Below are 22933 nucleotides of genomic sequence, written 5' to 3' on the forward strand. Positions count from 1 at the left end.
AAGTGCATTAATGCTTTGCAGAGCTATTAAAATGTTTGCATTGCATCATAATTTTATGAAGTACAATAACTTTTTATAAAACAGACTTTAAGCAATATGTTTTGGTAATTTATGAGACAATTGCAATCAGTGGCTCTTTATATGTACACACATTTATTATTTTCAAGAATGGTGACGTTTCTAAGAAGTAGATGTACATAACATTATTTTAACAGCGAAAAATTAATATTTTATAAGTTTGATAACTGATAATAAGCAATCCATTATTTATGTCTAACAACATAATAGACATTGTCGTTCACAACAGAATCTATTTCGTTGGATGGTTATTGAACAAACTATATTATCCGAATAGAATCGCAAAACTCGTTTTTTGCACCATCGCAATAGTGTAGCATTGTAAAAAACATGTATTTATTAAATAAATAATACTGGGCTTTAATAAAAAACGTCTACGGGGGCCCAGAGTTAGGGACTATAGCAAATGACCATGTATAATTTATATGGATAAAGATATATTTTACAAATTTATTTGATTAAAAAGTGCTAAAAAAAAGTTTAAGAAATGTGTCTACGTTTCAAATTTTAAACAAAACATATTCTGTTATTATTTTGTTAAAATTATATTGTAACGTAACCTAACCTAACGTAATAGGTGACTTACCTCACGGTCTGTTAACTTTTTCCTAGTAGAGATTGAATATAAATAATATTATATTAAATTATATACTTACAGAACTCATCCGAACTACCTTGAAGTAACCTCGTTAATAAGTATAATATTACACGCCTGCAAAAATAGTTTTCACAAATAATGGTACTAAAAAAGTAAATATATATAATATACAAGCTGTCCCAACCCGGCGTTGCCCATGTATTAAAATAGATACACAATCAGCTGATCGGATCACTGCATCCCTGTGGTATGAAAAACCATAGAGATATATTGATAACTGTTGATACTATTGATAATCATAGTAAATCATTTTAATTAATTAAAAATTAAAAACATGTTCTATCGGATCAAATTGTGAATCTAACCCTTTCTCGAATCAACTTAATTGCGCACACAAAATTTCATAAAAATCTATCCAGCTGTTTAGAAGGAGTTTGCATACTTACACACGGACAGAAGAAATATATATATACATATAAAGATATAAATAAATAATTTTCCTAAAATACTTATATTGTATCTTGCATCATTATACGTGTATGTTACTTAACCACGTAAAGCTAACCTAAGTTGAAGTTAGACAATAAATAGAAATTGACATTGCGTTAAATGTAAGCTCCAATAACTGTTTATAAAAAATAAAAATAAATATGCGTTGGTCTATTCAAAATTAAACATTGAAGACTAAAGTACTCTTATATTAATAAAAATTTAAGACAAGAAATGTGTTTTTACCATTTTTTTTTTTACTTGTAATTAACTGGTATATAACTTCATTTAAATCAATAAACATATGTTACCTATATAAAAATCATTGATGACTTCCACGTTCTACGTATACATATATCAATCGAAAATGGTTTAAGGCTACAGTTACTTAACCGCGCTATAGAAACTGTGCTATAGACTTATTTTTTTAATAATCCGGTTTGTTAGGTAACGGAAGTTGGCACGGCTTACAATAAATTATATAGTATACTAAGTTTACACATGTAATTTATAATATTTTAAAATCGTTTTTGTAGACTTACTGTTCGTATAACAATGTTTTTTTTTTTTAGGTATGCATGAAGATGATTTTTCTGTTAACAACTTATGGCTTGAAACAGGTTTACATGTTGTTGATGTTCGTAGTATATAATATGCAATATGACCATGATTCAATTTTCAAATGGCAAATCTTTTTGCGATGCTTGTAGTGGTGAAAGGCAATATAAAGTAAACACCTTTTGGTCGTCAAAAATGCACTTACAACATTTTTTAGTTATGTCATTAGAAATAAAGAAGAAGAATAAGAAAATAAGAATAAGAAGAATATGGAATAATATATTATTTTGATTAGACGCAAAAATATCACTATTCACGAAGTAAGTGACACAAAATGCCAAAATATGCTGTATAAATATTTTGTTACTAATACGAACTGTGAACAATTATCAAAAAATTTTATATTTTTAAATGCAATATAGTTAATAAAATATAGTATTGCTGTGTAAGAAACTCATAAGAGTTTATCTATTCGTGTATATATGTTATATATATATTGCATAAACTTTTTTTCGGTGAATTTGATGGTGGTATAGTATACAATATAAAGACAATAATATATTAACATGAATAGTTTTTTTTTTTTTTAATCACGTGTAAAACACATTTTGATATTAACATGGTTTTATTAAGTTGTTATGTGCTAATAAAAAATTTAAATAGTTTTTAGCGGCGACTATTCTGTTCGACGTCGAATGAACTTGAATACATTTCGTTCTGCAGCTTATATGTGGTAGTTGAATACCTTGCTTGTAAGGATATTGAGGAAGATAACCCATATGGGAATTTTACCCACCCGTTCCACCTTATAACGAAGAAAGCGCAAGTACTCGGAACGGTTATGGTATATCAGACACGTTCAGTAACAAATCGACGTTCTACCGGTGTTTATAATTTTTTGGCGCGTGTAAAATATTTGAATCTCGCGTTAAATATTTACTATATTTTTTAGTCAAATGTACATTAGTTTCAATCGAACCAATTTCACAGCAATATAAAGACCGATTATTTTAACCTATTAGTGTTTTGGATAAATACGTTTTTTTTTTTGTATGGAAATAATATTACACTGATGCTACAATACGACTGGAATGGTTTAAACACTAAAACCATAGTATTGTCTTAATATTCAGGTAATACTTTCATAATTCTAAATATTAAATTTATATTTAGTTACTTTCAATCTCTATTAATTGCAATATCATTTAAAGCATAACAAAATATATGAAAACAATATCACCCAAATTCGTGCTCTTATATACAAATTAATCAAATCAATTTTATTAAAAAATAAGTTATAATTAATTACTCAACAAAACAGTTTGTAGAATTTTAGTCAATCAATAATAGGGACATATGAAAAGGTGTTCCTAAATCATATTTACATACAATACAAATATATATTAGTACTTCTAGTATGAATAATATACCTATGACAACAAATAAAATAGTGCAAAATAACTAATAAAAAAACTGATCGATTTTTTTTCATCATAACCCAAACTAAAATTGTATATTTAAAAAATATTATAGTAATACCATCAAAATATTTTAGATTATACTGTGGTAATAAATTTAATTTTTCATTGATATTTCTTATGTATTATACATCAACTATTTTCAAACCTTGAAATAAATGTCATGTTTATAATATTTTCCACTAATCCCCTAAAAAAGTAAAATGAGCAACTTTAATATAGTGTTGTGATAAAAAATTAACTAATTTAAAATTATTTTTTAAAAGTATCAATATAAAACCAAAAATAAATCGTATGTTTGAAAGTCGTTATGATTTATGCGATTTTATGAGAATATTATTGTTTAATGATAATAAAAGTTTCGATTAAAAAACTAGTTACATTTTTATACTCATAAAAAATTGTTTTATTTATGAACGAGAATTAATAACATATTTATTTATAAAATTGGCACACACAGAATAAATTGCAACAGTTAGTAATCAAATAAGTAAATAGTAGTAAATAGTTTTCTACGAAATATTGTAATTTGTATAGTTTACTATTAACTATTTGCATAGTTATAGTTGGCCATGCTAAAATGAATATAGATAAATATAAAAGCAATATTTTTAAAAAAAAAATTATCGTTTTTCATCACAATCCCAATTTAGGAGGTCGAATACAGCCTTTCGTAACAACATATTCATTGAAAAATGAATTTAATAATGGTTTATGCAATTATAAATGTTATTTTTATTGTTTTATATTTTTATTGGTCTAAATGAATACATATTAGCACTGTGAGATTTTATAGCTTAACATTAAGTAGTGATAACTTAATATGAATTATATATATCATCGTGTAATAAACAGTTTTCGTATAAAAGTGTTATAAATGTATGTGTACATATAAATTATACTCGCATATAATGTGTCGTAACCAATATATTTTTACAAGGATGACTACAGCTTTAATTAAAGATTTTTATGAACAAAACTAAAATTATTTCTTTGACTATTTTTACATAATAAAAGAGTGGGAAATGTTGCAATTAAAAGGCAAAATTATTATTTTTAAAAATGCGATAATTCACCATAAGTATTTTTATGTTGAACATTCACGACAGCAGAAATGTCCTCAGTATAATAATTGTACATGTCAACAAGATTCTAACTTAATATATTAATTTAAAATATAAAATATAATTTGGATTTTATCTAATCAATAAACAATCAGATAACATGAAAATTACATTAAATATTTTAAAAATAAAATGTGTGTTCATATATTATAAGACACAATCAATTTTAATAAAACAAAAATTGTTTTAAGTGTTCGTTAGCTAATTAACATTGTTTATTTCTGACAATTGACCATCAAGAATCGTTTTATCACTGAAACTTTTTATGTGTTATATTACACAAGTCCAACCATTAACAATGGAATACATACAATGCAACATTAAGATTAGGAAAAAATAACTATGTATCATAATAACTATAAGAATAAGCCATTTTTATTTTGTTTTACGCTTGAGTACCACACGTTTGCGGAACCTACAAATTATATTGTAACTAATATTCAGTAAAACATTCAATTAAAACAGAATATAATTTTTGTAACCATCATTACAACTTATTCATAAGTAATAAGTAGTAACATTAGTCACTAACATAATTAAAAATAATATCATGGAAATTATTTAATTCGTTCGTAATAAAACAATACATTTAAATGAAAACTAAACGATTAAATTATTTTATAGTAAAATCATAAATAAAACAAAAATATTATATCAAAATATAAAAAATATTTTGTGCAATTTTTGTAATATGTAATAACAGAAATAGTCGACTAACATACTATTATCTTTGTTCTATTGTTCATAATAGTATTTATCATTCTTAAAACTACTATTTTTTTTTTTTTAGTTGAGAGTTGAAATGTTAGTTTCTGGCATTGTTTTGCTTTGATTTGTTATGAAATTCAGAATAAAACTCTAAAAATTGTTTCAGCATTATAACAGTTATAATGAACGAATGCGTGAACTTCCAGTGGCCTGGTCACTAAGTTATTTGTGTGTACGTTTATTTTATTTAATATTTTATTAAAATTAGGCCAACAAAAAAATATTATAAAAAACTTCTCTACCGTAATAATACCCGAATTATATCTTAGTATTATCCGATGATTGAATATCCTAAATGTTGATTCAAATTTATGCTTGTATTAATTGCATGTAAGCGCTTACAGCGTTTTAAATTAAAATAAAATTATTATTGAATCTATTAATATCGTTGGGCCAAAACGAAGGATAGATGGAGAAATATTTTATTTTAAACTTCAAACCTCTAAAACTATAGCTAAAAAAATGTTTCGTTCTCTGTAAACTATTATGTAATTTTTTTAAATATCTCAAAATGCATATTATTCTGTATATAAATTATAAAATATATCATAATTCATATATATTTAACGGCATATAATGAATACTGAAATTCTACTAATAACTAATTTTTGATCTAGAAAAACTAATAAACCACTATTGGACATAAAATTTAAGAATACTGTTTCTTCTTGTTTAAATTAAATAATCAGATATTTTACCAATAATGTTGCTAATAGGGATAAAACTGAAATCCGGATTTCTGAATTATCGAAATGTTCAATTATTTTTATTCAAATTTAAGGGTGATCAGAATTTTAGGATTTACGTTACTATTATTTTTTTTAATCCAAGTTAAACAAGAAATACTAATTCAAAAGTATACTTTCGTTTTGTAACAGTTATTTATGAAATTTAATTATTTACAGTTTAAAATTTAAATCCCAAAATTCTAATAATCCGAATTTAGATCAATTATCCGAATTTCTAAATTCCGGATAATCTAATCACTATAAATCTAATCGCTGTTCAATCTATGAAACTGGTATATGTATTATGCAGAAGACCTTGTACAATATATATATATATATATATATATATATATAGTATTATATATATTACATAGTATTAGGTGTATTGTTAATAGCGAAGATTAATAATAGTATACAAATAGTATTACAAATATTATACACCGTACGTGCATAAAATTAGTTTCGCTGATATTTCATACTCTTTAGCGCAATATAATATAGTCTTCTGTTTAATGTATACTAGATTTTTTTTTTTAATTGCATTATTTTAAATAATAAGATATACATATGAATTTAATTACAAATATTTAAGTTTCCCATTACAAAACTTCAGTCTTTGGTGACGTGCTAATTGTAGCATAGTTTTTACTTAACATAAGTGTTTAATGTATAAATAGAAATTAAAAAATTATTTATGGTATCAGATAATTTATGTTTTGTTTAAATAAATTAAATCCTAAGAGACCATAATACATTTTCGAGGTTAACAATCCTCATAAACGTTTTATTAAAAATACAAATGGTAGGAAAATATACTTTTATAAATTATTATGCTATAATAAAAAAATATACACAACTACAATGTTATTTATCCATCAAACAAGTATTACTAGTTTAGATTGATTAAAACTTTTACGTGATTATCTTTTCCGCCAATCCGATTACTGTGTATTACATCATGTTAATGATAAGGCTCGTGAACCACTGGTATAATAAATGTAATGCATTTTTAAGTGCATTAGAAACAAATGTATGGATTATATACTGTATAGTATTCTAGACTAGAGTAGATAATTCAGAATGAAACTTAGTTTAACGAAAACTAGATCATACTAATTTCGCATTGTCCTATAGAGTATTCCTGTTAAAGACTTATACTGTTTCTTTTATTTACTGCCATTTAAAGGGTTCTTTAATGATGTAAATGTTTTAAAAAATTTATTTTTTCCTTATAACTGCATAACTGAAGATGTTCAAAGTTGTTTCCTAACTGCCGTGCTTCTTGGCTGATGGAAATTTCTTGTTTTAGCAGAATTCTACTTTCACCATATTTTTTTATAATACATAATATGCACCTATCTTTCTCTGTGCTATATTAAGGTATTTCTATTCGACATTTAAACATTCTTTCGACGACATTGCCCGGAGAGCATTTTATAATCGAACCGTAACTGTTATATCACAATAATAGCTTGCTGTTATCAATTAGCGATTAACAATTAAGTTTTCTTAAACTGAACTTTTTAAATGAGATCTTTGGTTCTTTTATTAGGCATATATTATATCATCTGAATATAATAAATAATTAATTTGATTTCATTACAAACGTTCTCTCGAGGCTATCTATTGACATGTAATCAATAGAACTATATACATGATATATATAATATAACATAATACAATAAATCTAGGCCAAAATCTCAGAACGACCTATACAAATTCTAAATCTACCTTTGTATGATAACCTCATAAAGTTTAAAATATCTAAGTACTGTACAGAAAATATTTTATTTGTAATTATTGAAGGTAGTCCTAATTTGCACTTAAATTGTACTTGTCCGATTATTCATTGTACTCAGACCACATATGACCACGACTGAGTTGTTTGTAATTAATATTAATAAATGTTATTAAAAGCTTCACACGTCATGACACATAAACGCGCTGTTAACTATTAAAATAATTTGTTTTTAAACTATTGCGGGTAATACGACACAATGGCCTATATATACAAGTGTCTTGTAGCTAATAAGTGTTTTATTTTGTATTGGTCTACTTTAGCTAAATACTTAATCATTAGTAATATTAGCTAGAATTCCATGTAGTTATAATTTTAAACAATAATAATTTGCTACATACATCTATAAATACACAGAAAAATGGCATAAATACATATTTTCGATATCGGCTCGTACACACTATACCGGCGAAATTGAATTTAAGCTAATTTTAAATTCTCCATTACTTTATATACCTAAGTATTTTTTACTTTGAATACTTTTATTTAAAATACAACATTTTTCTATACGCTCATAAAAATTATAATTATAAAAAACTGAAAACTGTTATCAATATTTGATTTAAAAATTGTTTTACTTTAAAAAAAAATTCAACGTTTTAATATTTTCTTTGGAGTAAACAGAAATAAAAAACATAATTACCACTTCTTTTATACTCAGTACAAAATATTATTGTATTTAATGGAAAGATATATTTTATTAAAATTATCTCATAATAGCCTAATGGTATATAAATGAATAACATTTAACAGAAATCATATACAACAATATTGTCGGAACCGACCAGAAAAGTAATTGTTTTGTTGATTCCCATAAAATCTCGTTTTTGATGATTTAAAAGAACCGTAACAACATATTTTGGTATAACAACTCTATTATATATTAAGAATGAAACTAAATTTAAATTTAAATGTCACAAACAACTTTGTATTAATCATTGCGAAAGAAAACGTATTGATGAAATGTATTTTTCAATTATCTTCAAATATATAATTTAGATAATTCCAATGTAAAACGTTACCAGCTGTGTGACACTGATTTTTGCCAATAGCTATGCGGTTTTTTTAATAACAGCTTAAAAAAAGCAATACCCGTATGCTTATTATAATATTAATTTGTCTAAGGTATTAACTATTATGAAGATATAATATCAAACATTATATTAGCACGACCAACGAATATTTGTCCGAAATTTTTACAACTATATTAAAATATTAATCAAACATATTATAAAGCTTTGCGAAGGAGCTAAAATGCTACTACTGAATGTTATTTACAAAAGAGTATTTTTTTTAAATTTATTACAACTGCAATAACTATTTTACATGGTCATTAAAAGTACATAGCCTTATAAAGTAGGACTCAAGGTGAAACTATAATAACGGTCCCTAACAGCTCGACTAATTATTACGGCATTCAGTCTTTGTTATTTCATGCAATAATTATTGAACTGTCAATTATCACACAAGTACTAAAATAAACATGATCAATCGTTATGTTTTTTTTCATTTGCGTATGGTCGCTGACATTCACACGTGTTTATTGGTTAACCGTAGCAAACGCCTATTTTTAAATATATTTTTTGTTTTTTTGAAAAACAATATCGAATAAGTATACAAACCGGTTAAACGTGAGTATTTGTGATTTCAGGATTCAGACTTGTGCAGTGTTTTGAATGGTGCAAAACAATCCAATATTATTTTGTCCGTCACCAGTCGATCGTCATGCAAACAAAATCATTTTTGTCGGTGTTCATCGTATTGGCCACTGTATTGCAGTCGTGTCGACCAATATCTCTAAATGCGCTGTCGTACTTAGGTGACCGTTACCGATCGAATCTCATACCGTTCCGCGAAGATGTGCTGTTTGGCAACAAGCCCATATTGGACCAGTATGATTTCATCGTGGTCGGCGCCGGAGCCGCGGGTGCCACGGTAGCCCGGAGACTTGCCGAAGTGCCCGAATGGAAAATCTTGCTGTTGGAAGCCGGCCGCGAAGAATCGCTGGCCACTTCCACTCCGGTCGTGGCTCATTATTGGCAATTCACCGACTACAATTGGGCGTACCGGACGGAAGAAGAACCGCGGGCGTGCTTGGGCATTAAAAATAAAAAATGCCTGTGGCCGGCCGGCAAGGGGCTAGGCGGGAGCACGATAATAAACAACAACATCTACACCCGGGGCAACGTCAGGGACTTTGACCGCTGGGCCGAGGCCGGCAACGAAGGTTGGTCCTACAAGGACGTGTTGCCGTACTTTTTGAAAAACGAAGACATCACCGTACCCGAACTGAAACACTCGCCTTACCACGGTGTGGGAGGACCGATGCCCATAAGCTATTCGCCGTTTAAATCCAAGCTGCTCGACGCGTTTATCGAATCCGCCCCGGAAGTGGGAATGCGGGTGGTGGACTACAACGAGCCCGGCAGCCACGTGGGATTCTCGAGGATCCAAGGAACGATCAACTACGGTAGACGGACGACGTCGGCCAAGGCGTACTTAAGGGGCAACCTGACCAATCTCCATATTGTCGAAGGGGCGTTCGTCACGAAAGTGTTGATCGACCCGAAGACCAAAATCACGCTGGGAGTTGAGTTCGAGAAGAAAAACCGAAAACGGCGGGTGCTGGCCAGGAAAGAAGTGATCGTGTCGGCCGGTACTTTCAATTCGGCCAAACTGCTCATGTTGTCCGGTGTCGGGCCCAAGGAACACCTGGAATCCCTGGGAATACCCGCGTTGAGCGACCTGCGAGTCGGAGACAACCTACAGGAACATCCGGCGTTTGCGAGCTTGGCGTTCACGGTCAACGAGACCGTCGGCTTGATTCCCGAAAGAATGTTCAAAAGCCTTTTGAAAGAACTATTCAATTTCCTCGACGGTAACGGATGGTTGACGACGATGGGTTGCGAAGGCCTTGGATACGTTAAGACCAAATACAACACGGATCCCGGAGACGTGCCGGATATCGAATACATTTTCGTGCCTATGACACTGGCCGGGGAAGAAGGACTAGGAGGCGGCGTGCTCAGGAGATCTATGGGCATATCGGACGTCGTCGAAAACGATTTGTTCAAAGGCCTTTACAACAAGGACGGTTGGTCCATTTGGCCTATGCTCATGTATCCGGAAAGTAGAGGACAGGTTAGTATCACATTCACACACACACACAGAGAAAACAAAACTGTTATCAATGCTCGCTAATTGAACGTGGTTTGTATAAATGTTGTAGGTACGACTGAGAAACGCTAATCCCCATTCGAAACCTATGATACGAGCTAATTTCTTCGAGGACTCGGTCGACTTGAACCGCATCGTAGAGGGAATCAAAATGATAATAGAGCTGAGTAAAACGAAAGCCTTTCAGAAATATGGGTCTACACTGAACACACGACCCATGCCCGGTTGCAAGCATTTACAGTTTGGTTCGGATTCGTACTGGGCTTGCTGCGTGCAGAGGTTGACCATGCAAATGCATCACCAGAGCGGTACTTGCAAAATGGGTCCTGATTATGACAAAAACGCCGTTGTCAACTCTCAGCTTCTGGTGTACGGTATCTCTAAGCTCAGGGTAATCGATTGTTCGATTATGCCGACAATAACCGGGGGTCATACCGTAGCACCGGCTTACATGATTGGCGAAAAAGGAGCAGACTTAGTAAAATCTACATGGTTAGACCCGGTAAATACTGCGTTTTAACATCATTTGTAACCAGCATGTTAACTAAAAACAAAAATGAAAGACTTAAAATGAATACATTAAATATAATTTCGATACCTCTTTTTCTCTAGAAAAATAAGTTTAATTTATGCATACTATGTAATACCTTAATTACCTATGTCTAGCGTCCCATTTTCAGTTTATTTTTAAATAACTCATGTACTCGACACTAAAATTATCGTTTTGAAAATTGGTTATTTAAGACTAAAAAAAAAGTGTCCTGGTTTTTTGACATATATTAGGTGTTAAGTATTGTAATTATTCAATACTAAGGTGATAAAAATAACAGTTGTCAAAAATACGACTTGTAAAAGTTGTAATATCCTTGATATATCCTTGAATTAATAATCAGTGACAAGATTAAAATTGTTGTTTTTTTAAAAATTATTGAAAAGTATGTTGGTCTATTAAAACACTACTTCGACCAATCATTTTTCAAAATCATTACGGAAATGGTTTTTTTGTAATTTTGAAAGTCACTAACAATTAACACTTACATGCATAATTAAAACTGTTTTAAACCCCGCTTAGAATGATGTAAAGTACCTAAAGCAATTATTTTTAAATAAACTGATTTTTTTAAATATTTTATTAGATACTCAGAATCAATAATAATAATGAAGAAATCTTAAAGAAACACTTTATGTGTTTTACATTTTTGCTTAAGACCAACGTTTAATTAATGACACACTATTGAATTGAACTTTAATATTAGCTAAACTATTGAATTAAAATAGTAGAACATAAATTTAAAATCAAATAATTTTTTTTTGCGTTGTATCTTAAAATTATATTCACTAATCTGGTTAGCTGATTAGTTGTTAGCAAAAAATTAAAACAAACTGAAATAATTAAATTAAATTAATCATTTCATTTCATCAACACTTCCGGGATAATAAAGTTTTTTTCATTTTCTGGTATTTTTAATAAAATACCTAGTCGCCATCCGTTAATTATATACGATTAACGAGAGGTTAACGTGTCTTGCGTTTATACATTTCTATTACAAAATTATTATGCAAACGATCTACTTAAAAACACCAACGTTTATTTAGATTATAGTAAAAACGAAAAAGCTGCGTCTTACCAAAATATGTGTAAGTAATAAAACATTTGTTCACAAAAAAAATGTTTACAAAATATAATAAAACGTTCGATTGAGTGATGTATATTTTTTATTGTATTATATCAATATTTTATGTATATAATAATTATTGAGCGTATCATAGTTGCTTAACAAATGTGTTTGTATGTAGAATAGCGAAAAAATTATATATTGTTGTAAACATATTATATATTAAAATGTATATGTAATTATAAAAAAAAACAAATCGAGGATAGTTTATATGATATTATGAATATATGATAATATTATGAATTATATGATATATAATTATTTTAATTAAAATACATGATATATTCACAGCTAAGCTTACTAGTAAACTAAATATCAGCATTGTATTGATACCAATAGAAATTGTGTTTGCACAATATTATTGTTCGTGTAAATAAAAATGATGAAATTTTCATAGAAAAAAAACAAATCCGGGCAACCATCGAATCTTTAATTTCTATAAACATTATCGCAACGGAATGTCCACTGTTTATTTTTGCTGATGACAATATTGTAAGTGTTTGCTAGTAAAATCGGGTGTGAAATATTTGATTTTTTATCAATACCACCGTTACATAAGGCGAGTAGGTACAATAATATAATCCCGTATAAATGACACGGACACGCCGAAAAATAAGCCGGTAAACGATTTAGTGCAGAGTGGAAAGTAGGTGAGCATTTAACTATTTTGACAGATTCGCATGAAACCATTCGACACGTGCAAAACGGAAATGCTGCTGGTGGATTTTAAAACTATAAACAGATTTTTTTCTCATAATATAAATAATTATACGGTAGATACATGTTAAAGCGGTCGAGGGACCTTGAGTGACAAATCAAAGTTAACCTAACACACGGTAAGTACCTAGAATAATCCGATAACTCGTTTGGTATACTGCATATTATTATTATACGGTTCAATACCACACAGCAATAAAATCAGATATTAGACAATAACGTTCTGTTAACGTTTAGCAGGAAATATACATACGGCTCGGAAGTTGAAATTTTGTTGTTTGCATTAGCTTGTTTTATTTTTACCACGAGCTCTTTTTATTTAGATTATTTAGAAATGTATAACATTAAATTATATTGAATTATTATACGTTGATAACACAAAGCTCGTTGCCGCGAGACACTATGGTAAATATCAAAAATGCATAAAAGCGCATTACTCAAATATTGAAATCGTTTTTTCATTTTCCTAAAAAAAATTACAACGAAATCCAGAATAAAATTTTGTATAGTATGTATTTTTCATCTTAAGACATAAGTTTTTTTTTTATTTTACAACATTTTAACGATTACATTTTTTTTTTAATATCTTGGTCGTTATGCATAAATTTAAAAAGTAATTTGAAGGTAACTTTAAACTTCATTTACTATGTTATTTTAGCTTTTGATATTTGATTTACTCTCAACATACCATTTAAAATATGATAAATATTATTATAAAATGTATATTATATATTTTTTAAATATGTTACTGCTGTGTGGATTAATTATTTTTCCTAACCGTTTACATAACTCTTTTCATTTTCAGCCCCTAGTCTAAAGGTTTTATTTTGTTTATAAAATACAAACTCTTTTTATAGATTTACAAGAGTTATTTTGTGATTGTTACTGATTGTCCGTCAGAACAGTTAAAAGACAATGTTTTTATAACATACGCTTTTCGGCCGGCATTTGAATTATTAGCTCAAAAACCTTAATGAAAATAAAATGGTAAATGTTTGCGAAAAACGAGTTAATTGAAGAAATCACAATAGTATATTTAATTGCAAATGAAATAGCTACTAAAGAATTGATGGATTATTAATACATAGTTACAATACACTGTTTTCGGATAACGTTTAAATAATAATTTATGCATTACTATTAATTAATAAAAGCTTAAAAAATAACATATTATTACAAGAAAAGTACAGAGAGTTGTCAAACCAACTCAAATTTAGTCGACAGACTTTTAAGTCGAATTATTTGTATATTTCCTAATTGTATTTTATTTAAAGTTATTGAACAAGCGTAAAAAAAAATCAAAAATTATAGATAATATTATAAACTCGCTTAACTGCTACATTTTTTGTTTTTTTCGTACATTCATATGAACATATACATTTACTTCTTATACGAGTATACTAATTTTAAATTAGGTATTTGTTTATAAATAAATTATTCGAAATTTTGCAGCAATAGATATTTCTTAAATAACAATTGATAAGATTTTAAGAAATTGTAATACAACAATATTGAGTATTTGTTAAAACAAAACTTTCTAAAAATAAAATGACACATTTTAGGAGACTTAACAATATTAAGTTATTGAAATGTAAATTATGTCCTCGAATCAAATAACTCTTATTTCTTGTATTACAGGGATAAAATATTTTTCGTTTGATTAACTGAATTAAACATTCATTATTAGTTGGGTTTAATAAAGTATATTCGATTCCACTTCGTGTTATCTAAAATGTGTTCCCTTGTTTTATGATGGTCATCGGCACCATTAAGTTAAATTACCACTTCGTCTAAACTAAAATAATATTGAAAGCTAAGTGTATGACAGTATTATTTATCATGTGTCAGAAATTATTTGTACGTGTTGGGTTTGATTTATCAAGTGATAATTTACTATTGGTTTTTACAATATAAACATTAAATTAAAAGCAAAAAAATATAATGTTACATTCAAATTAGTTATTAGTGATACAATCTGTTCGTTTTAGTGATGAAACAAATCTTGCTAACATACCGGGATAGTCCTACAATTCTTTGGCAGTAGATATAGTAGGTAATATATATAGTTTACAATAATGTACATTGGACTCATTTAGATTTGAATGAATTACTTAGATTGAAAACACTAGTTGTCACAATAATTGGCGCAAATAGCCCGAGGGACTCTATACGGATTATTTGTAGGTTTTAACGTTTTTTTTTTATTTGATTGAATCGAATAACCGCGATATTAATTAAATGAATTATTACAACGGTAATATATTCACTATAAGTTAATCGGAAGACGGGAAAAATTGTTTTTTAGCGATGAACGATATTTCTCGGTCGATGGGCTTAGTGTCGTCGTAAAGCGCTGGTGCCTCACATAGAATCATCACTGTACCCATGATTGAAGCCACTGTAAATATCCACAAGAACAACCGATCCAACACCATAGCCACAAAACCCCAATCTTGATCTTCCTATAAATAAATAAAAACAACGCATAAATTTAAAACTCTAAAAATTAACAACAACCGTAGATAAATTTAAGCGGTTTGATAGTAAATAAATCAAATATTTTTAATATATTATTGTTTATTCAAGATTTCAAGTTCAAATGATTTTACGTTTATGTTGTTTTGCACTAAAACTTTTAATGAAATAGTTAAACAAACGGTTTGTTAAAGTAATCATAATTTTGCTGAATTAACAAATTACTGGAAAAGTCGACAAAAAATTTGCTCAATATAATGTCATACAGATACTATATTATAGACCATCCATTATTACCATCAAAGATGAAATTAAGTACTAAAAGTAAGGCTCACGTGAGCAAGTTAATCACAAATTAACGGATTAACTAAAACAATAACCTATGTCGACAATAAGACACCTGTTGGTAGGTACTCGTATAAAAGTTTCTTTTTTTTAAGACTTGTTATGAAACACCTGACACAAAAAGCTGGCCATCGATTATGACGGTACATTACTCAATTTCGGGTTTTGTTTAAGGTCTCTAATAGGATATTTCTAAATGGCATACGCCGAATCGAGTTAGGTATTTTAATAGTACACTACTTAATGTTCCACTAAACCGAAAAGATAGACCAAATTTAAGACGTATTGGACGAATGGTATAAATATTTAAAAGCGTTCGGTGTTAACATAGAATTAATTGCCAATTGAATAATTTTGGAGAAAGAGAGGATTCGAATTTATTTATATGGAAAAAGACAAAGGGAATGACAAGAAGAAGGAAATCAAATGTACGGAAATGTATTAGCGTTACAGCGTTTATATCAACAGCCATTTTGGTATATTACCGTGTTGTATTCATCTTGACGCTGCAAGTGATGCTGTATGAACTTGACGTTGTGTATGGCCTTTTCCAACTCGAAAGGATATTTTTTCCTGATAGCGGCCGGAATGTCGTTGAGTGTATCGTCGATGGATGACACTGCGGCATTTACCAACCGACTAGCCGCGCCTGCTGCTGCAGATCCGTTACACCCTGTACGACCTGTCGTAGCCACGAACCTACGCAATGAGTCTGTAGGTGACCGTCGGCCTATGGGCGGCGAAGACACTGGAACCGGCGGCACGTTTAGTGTAGCTCCCACGCTGGCTGCGTTCAATCTGAACAAATGTTATAATGTGTACACTGAATTAATATAAGCCAGTAAGACGTGTTAAATCTGGTAAGATATATGTGTAAAAAGTTGTCGAGACTCTAATAAAAAATATAAATCGTACTGATTTTAGCATTCGGTTATTCGGCGAAAAAATCTTACTTAAATTGACAGGTCATATATTGTTTTATTTTTTTCCATATCAAAGTTTGGTTCGATTTTTCGGTATAAACTATACACATATACGAGGAGCTAAAAGTCAAAGCAAACTAACCACGAGTATCAGAAAATTAAAAAAAAAACTATAATTGAAAACAAATGTAATCGCCAATCTGGATTCGAACCCGGATTTTTTTTATAAATTGTTTCAGATAACCTTTTACATTTTCCTATGTATTCACTTTACAAAACCTTTGCCTGCTAGACAAACCTTATCTAGACATAGAACTTTATTAGCTGTGACTTTATTTTTTTAATGAAAACATTTATGTGACATCGGTACCTGGCCAAATTTAGATTCAAATTCTTGCACGTCTTCATCTGTTTTTGTTTCATAGCTGAGTCTACAAGCAGTTGTTCAGGTACTCTCATCAAAAGTAATTTCGGAAGTGCTCTTATAAACACCGTACGCATCCATGATGGTATTTTATGCGTACTCGGTTGTCTGTTAGAAAACAATTTATAAATTAAAATTATTCCAGTATCGATCGGTATAGGGTGAATAAGATTTTACCTGTAATGTATGTTTATAATAACTATAGTGACAACAACACATAGGGCAACCAACAACATAGTAAAGAGGAGATATTTCCCAAGTAGCGGCAATGACAAAGACGTGGATGGTATGATTTCAGATATTAGCAAGAAAAACATGGTCTGGGACAATAAGATGGTGATGCACAATGATATCTTCTCTTTTGAGTCAGCGGGCAAGTAGAACACTAACACCGACAAGTATGAAATCCCCACACAAGGAACGATCAAATTTACAGTGTAAAACAAAGTTCGCCGTCTTAAAGTTATATTGAAGAATATGTCCACATATGGCTCTGCACAACAAGAGTAGTATTTTTCATGTCTCTCAGCCGGGACGCCAAGAATGTCCCATTCCACGCTAGGATAATAAGCCCTTAAATCAATTCCCAAATCGACTTTGTTGGTGCCTTGCGTTTGACTCATATGTTGCAAATCTATCTGTAATCATTAAATGTAATTTAATTGTAACGGTTAACATATGTATTATACGTCTATAGGGAAAATCGAATGACGATAGGTGATATTAAATCTTACGTTGTTGGTAGGAAAATATTATTTTATGTGTATGAATTAAATCATAGATCCGAATTCAATTTAAAATCAGACAAGTACTTAGCATGTTAGACAGAAAGTTAAACTTAACGTTTGGGCTACGTAACGCTGATAAGGAGACTTTGAAACAAGAACTGAATGACATAAAAGGTTTTTGAATTTTAGGGCATTATTCTTCCAAATTTATTATTTAGAATTTATTATTAATTTATTATTATTTTTAGAATTTCAAGCTGTGTTATTACACTTTTGTTGCAGCTTATACATTTAAATTATAATTAATCATCAAATAAAAGTATAATCGAAAATATCCACGAAATTTAACTGTATTAAACATCATGTTAACATTTACCTGATTCCCATCGTAAGTCCATGATCCAAACTTCATGAAGCAGGTCTGTTGATCGAATGGAAAATAACGAACATCGATCTCACACGATGACTTAAAGATTGCCGGCGGTGTCCACATGACTTTACCGGAATGATGAAGCACTGCTTTAGTCATTGTAGTGATCACGTATTCGCCGTCAGCACTAGAAAGAAACACTCAGGAGTTAGGAGAAATATTACAACAAAAAAATTGAGCTTGACAATATAAAATTACTTATTATAAAGAACAATATCCGGCAGCCAAATGTGTTCCGACGGTACGTATAGCTCCTGAACACCGCCATATTCCAGGGGTTCCCATTGGAATTTGTGATCTTCCCATTCCTAGATCAATGTAATGTAATGTTAATGTCAATTCAAGTATTATTCGTAAGTTTATGCGTGACTTACATGTTCTAACCACACGTTTGTAGTCAAAATCTGATCCTTAAGATTCTAGAATAAAACATTTATACTACCGATTAGTAAAAAAACTGTGGCGAGATATTCTAATTTCTTATTTTCTTATAATATTGACCTTTAACTATTGGATTTAGAATATATTATAAAAAGTATAATATTATAATCTGATCTGATAATTTATTACGTGCTATTTGCATGGTAAATCGTAGTTTCCGCTTAGTTGCCAATAAATTAAACACATTTTATACATTTTTCACAAAAACATTTGGACAATAATGCCTGGGAAATAATTTTTTATGGAAGTTTATCCATAAACACGCTTCACACTAGTTTTCAATAATATTCAAACGAGTGTAATTGAAACGATAGTGTAATGCTCTTAAACGCAATTATGTGCAGGCAAAAACAGATTTAAGTAAAATATAGAGTTACGCGACCCTTTTTGTAAGGTTAAACACTGAAGCCGTACAAGTCGTAGGTAGCGTCGTTACCGTAGACTACCCACAGTGGTTTCGGGGTCGCCGATTTTCGCGTAGCTTATGTGTTAACGCAATCGAATGCTCGAGCTGTGTAAATAGGATTTGCGAGTGAACGGTTTGTCAGATTCTATGCGAATCCGAGATGTTATTGGTGGGTTTTTGTTTTTAATTACTATCATTAATTATTCATAATTGAAAACGATTGCGTACCAACTCGATGAGCTGCGACAGCCTCAGCCCGAGCTTGACCAAGACGGTGTCGGTGTTGTTGCTTACGGGTCGGATGAGCCGGTTGTAGTTGCTGAGCAAGTCGTCGTACAGTCGCTTGGCATCCGGATTGCAAAGGCAGCCGCCCAACAGGAACAGCAAATAATAATAGACGGTCATCCTGCCGGAATCGATAGTCACAGTCGCAGGTACGGATGCTGTACTGAACGACGGCGAGGGACACGACTCCAGCAACGCGGGTGCGCCCGTCGAAAGCGGGAGCTCGAGCTGTATGGCGCAAGCGCGCACCCTGTCTGGGGCTGCAAACACATTATTATAACACTGGAAAAGCGTAGTGCTTGTAAGCACTGCGGCACAATCACTACCAGGGGGCGTTTGAATGGCTAAAAACTAAAGGAAAACGAAAAAAAAAATATCCGACACAACAAAAAACACACACACAAATCGTTGTAAAACCAACGAATGAACTTACCTCACCCGCTTTTTAATTTTACTGACGCAAATAAGATGACTGAAATCATCTATCGAAAAAAAACCTACCGAAATCGAATCATTATCCTTTTCAATCGGAGATTACTTAATCACAAAAACTCAAGAATATTTAATTTTGCAATTGATTTTCTTCACTTCTTCGACGAACGGTCGTATAACAGTTTTCTACATACATATACAAATTGTACATATAAGCCCTACCTTATGTACGGTTTTCGGCTCTTAAAACCTAAAACTGCGTTTAACAAATACATGATTTTGTTCCCCCCCCCTAGTGCGGGTGGAATCTTCTCGATTCGATCTGACATTTTTTCCGAAGTTATAGCGAGTCAAAGATGAGCAAAGTAAAAAAATGAGTAATTTTGTTAGGACGATTCCCAATTTTAGAGTGAGAGGGTAACTTTTAAGAGTTTTCATTTTTAACACAGTTCAAGTAGTTCCTAAATAATCGAGCTGAGACCCCTGACAGTTAACGTGCTAACGTTTCCATCACTCAGAAACAAACCAATACACAAAAAAAAAAAAGGAAAAACAGAAATACAGTTAACCACTAAGTATCAGATTTGAAAGAAATCGAACCGGGTACCCTAGGGATAAAAACTCTATATACCTACTTACTGGCGCTTTGCTACACATGTGAATCAAATCGAATTTCTCAAGAAAAGAGATAATTACTTTTACTAGTATTGCATTACATTTAGGACCTTAACAAGTAAAAAAAAAAAAACACTGAAGATGTTAAATTTATAAAGCTACCGAGATTAGTACATTTTTAATATTTTAAGTTTTTTTCAATACATATATAGAGTTGTCATATTCATTCAACAATATATCTAAACTCCTGTATCGAGTCCAAATAACAGAGTTTAAAAAAATATTTCTTCTCATTTTCTCTTCGCATACTCAGTGTAACTATTAAACTACAAATAGCTCAGTACATTAATACGAGTTCGGCTTTATATAAAATTATTTTCAAGTTCTTTCACTGGAATCATTCCATTAGCTTATTGAGCAATAGCAAACCACAGGCGAAGTTTCCGTTGAACACAAAAATATAAAGTATTTTATGTCTTTTACATTACACATAAATCAACAGTCGACCAAAACTTCTACCGCGATACGCAATCCGAAACGATTGTCTAGAAACGAAAGCCATTTTGGAGACAAGCTTTTGACTGATATAAATGTATTGTGTAACGACTCGGAGTGAATCTATTATAAAAAGCAAAAATAAAAACACTTGCTTGACACTCTGTGAAATAGTGGCTATCAAAAGTCGCAAATCGCTTAAAAACGACTTCGGAATACATCATGACCGCATTTTGGCCTGAGCATTAACAGCTCAACTATTATTTACTCATGTTGACGATACAGCTGTAAAAAAATCCAAACCTAACAACGCTGTGGACCAAATGTGGTCAATAACTATAATTTTCGAGTGCGGTTATTACTTATAGGAAACAGTTAGATCAATTTGGAGCTGTTGCATCGGCCGTTATAACTATGAATATTATGATTGACTGTTACACTTAGAAACTGCCGGTTGTTTTCACTTTTCCTCTTCCTGTTTCACACGTCGTACGTCTTATCACGGTCGCCACTATAGATTATACGGTACAACTATTATTATAGACGTTGCCAAAAAAAAAAAAACATCAAAGATACACCGACAAACCGCAGATTAGATATTTAGAACATTATTATTGCGTTTTTCCGAAGCAAAAAACCCCCCCCCTCGAGTGACGTTGTAATTGTAATTGTATGTGGGTAGTTGATGTCATAAGACGTATATATTATGACTGATATTTTTTTTTTTTTATAAATACCTATTGTCTAATGGTTCATACGTTGTCACGCAACGATTTGACAACTTAATAATTTATTTTTGATGTAATATATAAAATAAAAAAACTTAAATAATGACAACGTTTGCTATTTTAGAAAGCGTAGTTGATTCAAGTACTCGACTCGGATTGTTTTTGATTTTATAGAACCTGAATTTCCATTAAAAAGGGGAGGGGCAGAAGGTATTATGTTCCCAGGGCCCATAAACTGAGGGGTCTATTAAGGTAAAAAAATATTTTAGTTGCTATCTACGAGCTAAGTATTGGATTTACGATTTATTTTTTCAGCAAAAGAAATTCATTTTCGCAAAACAAAAACAGATTTTTACTGTGAAAATCAAAAAATTAAATTTTCTTTTTCGTTATTTATGATTGATTGTTATACTTTCTATTATTTATTATTTAACTATTCGTCACAATATTATGTGTATTACAGTACTACACACCAAAAATATATTTTTAAACATTTTTTCTGGAAAATTATAATATTTAATAATAATTGAAATTATATTTTCATTTTTTAATACTGTCAATATATTACAAATGTAAAGGAAAAACTTTAAAATGCTCTCCTGCGCTATCGTCATTATGTACTTGCTTCGGCGGTGCATATTATACTAAAATTAGAACGATGCATGTAATATGTTTGGATATGTGCATACGAAAAACCAAACAAACAATTTTTATCCATATATACACCTATCATTAAAGTAAATTTTGTGTACACAACTATATTGAGGTCGAGATGGGGCCTTTTAAAATGTTGGCTCCGGCACCTCGTCTTTGGCCTTAATCTGATAGAGCCCGGACTCGGATGTATAATAAAAAACACATTTCACATGTTAAACGAAACAAGCGGATGTCGTCGGAAAATTCGTTACAGTGTCGCACCGAGATCAGCGGTTGCAAAGGCTTGTGTTGTATCTCGGTCCGACTGTACCAGTATATTTATTTATCGACTACCGTGTCGACCGCCTTTCGGCACTCTTC

General features: G+C 30.5%; 2 protein-coding genes across 2 annotated transcripts; one reads left to right on the top strand and one right to left on the bottom strand.

Annotated features, from left to right (window-relative positions):
* The first annotated feature begins 2564 nt into the window (after positions 1 to 2564).
* LOC126842754 (glucose dehydrogenase [FAD, quinone]-like) lies at positions 2565 to 12662 on the top strand. The gene is made up of 3 exons (XM_050579887.1): positions 2565 to 2856; positions 9271 to 10760; positions 10849 to 12662. Exons 2-3 carry the CDS (start codon positions 9345 to 9347, stop codon positions 11314 to 11316), a joined length of 1884 nt encoding a protein of 627 aa, XP_050435844.1. The 5' UTR covers positions 2565 to 2856; positions 9271 to 9344; the 3' UTR covers positions 11317 to 12662.
* Positions 12663 to 13923: 1261 nt separating this feature from the next.
* On the bottom strand, positions 13924 to 19830 carry LOC126842757 (acetylcholine receptor subunit alpha-L1). The gene is made up of 8 exons (XM_050579891.1): positions 19590 to 19830; positions 18889 to 18933; positions 18713 to 18822; positions 18461 to 18641; positions 17534 to 17994; positions 17303 to 17464; positions 16495 to 16807; positions 13924 to 15651 (listed from the first exon to the last, which is right to left on the bottom strand). The coding sequence occupies exons 1-8, from the start codon at positions 19764 to 19766 to the stop codon at positions 15463 to 15465; spliced, it is 1638 nt and encodes a 545-aa protein (XP_050435848.1). The 5' UTR covers positions 19767 to 19830; the 3' UTR covers positions 13924 to 15462.
* Positions 19831 to 22933: the final 3103 nt, after the last annotated feature.

Source organism: Adelges cooleyi, unplaced genomic scaffold, assembly GCF_023614345.1.
Source record: "Adelges cooleyi isolate 19-005CV unplaced genomic scaffold, UGA_ACOO_1.1 ACOO_flye_CR_arks_rails_tigmint_CR_PRNA_574, whole genome shotgun sequence".
Classification (NCBI taxonomy): Eukaryota; Metazoa; Arthropoda; class Insecta; order Hemiptera; family Adelgidae; genus Adelges; species Adelges cooleyi.

What these genes read in the sequence shown, in the direction of transcription:
- LOC126842754 (XM_050579887.1), top strand. Translation starts at nt 9,345, where the DNA reads ATGCAAACAAAATCATTTTTGTCGGTGTTCATCGTATTGGCCACTGTA. An exon ending in ATCCGGAAAGTAGAGGACAG is followed by an intron (nt 10,761 to 10,848) that starts GTTAGTATCACA and finishes TAAATGTTGTAG; the next exon opens with GTACGACTGAGAAACGCTAA.
- LOC126842757 (XM_050579891.1), bottom strand. Translation starts at nt 19,766, where the DNA reads ATGACCGTCTATTATTATTTGCTGTTCCTGTTGGGCGGCTGCCTTTGC. An exon ending in TGTCGCAGCTCATCGAGTTG is followed by an intron (nt 18,934 to 19,589) that starts GTACGCAATCGT and finishes GTTTTATTCTAG; the next exon opens with AATCTTAAGGATCAGATTTT. An exon ending in CAAACGTGTGGTTAGAACAT is followed by an intron (nt 18,823 to 18,888) that starts GTAAGTCACGCA and finishes ACATTGATCTAG; the next exon opens with GAATGGGAAGATCACAAATT.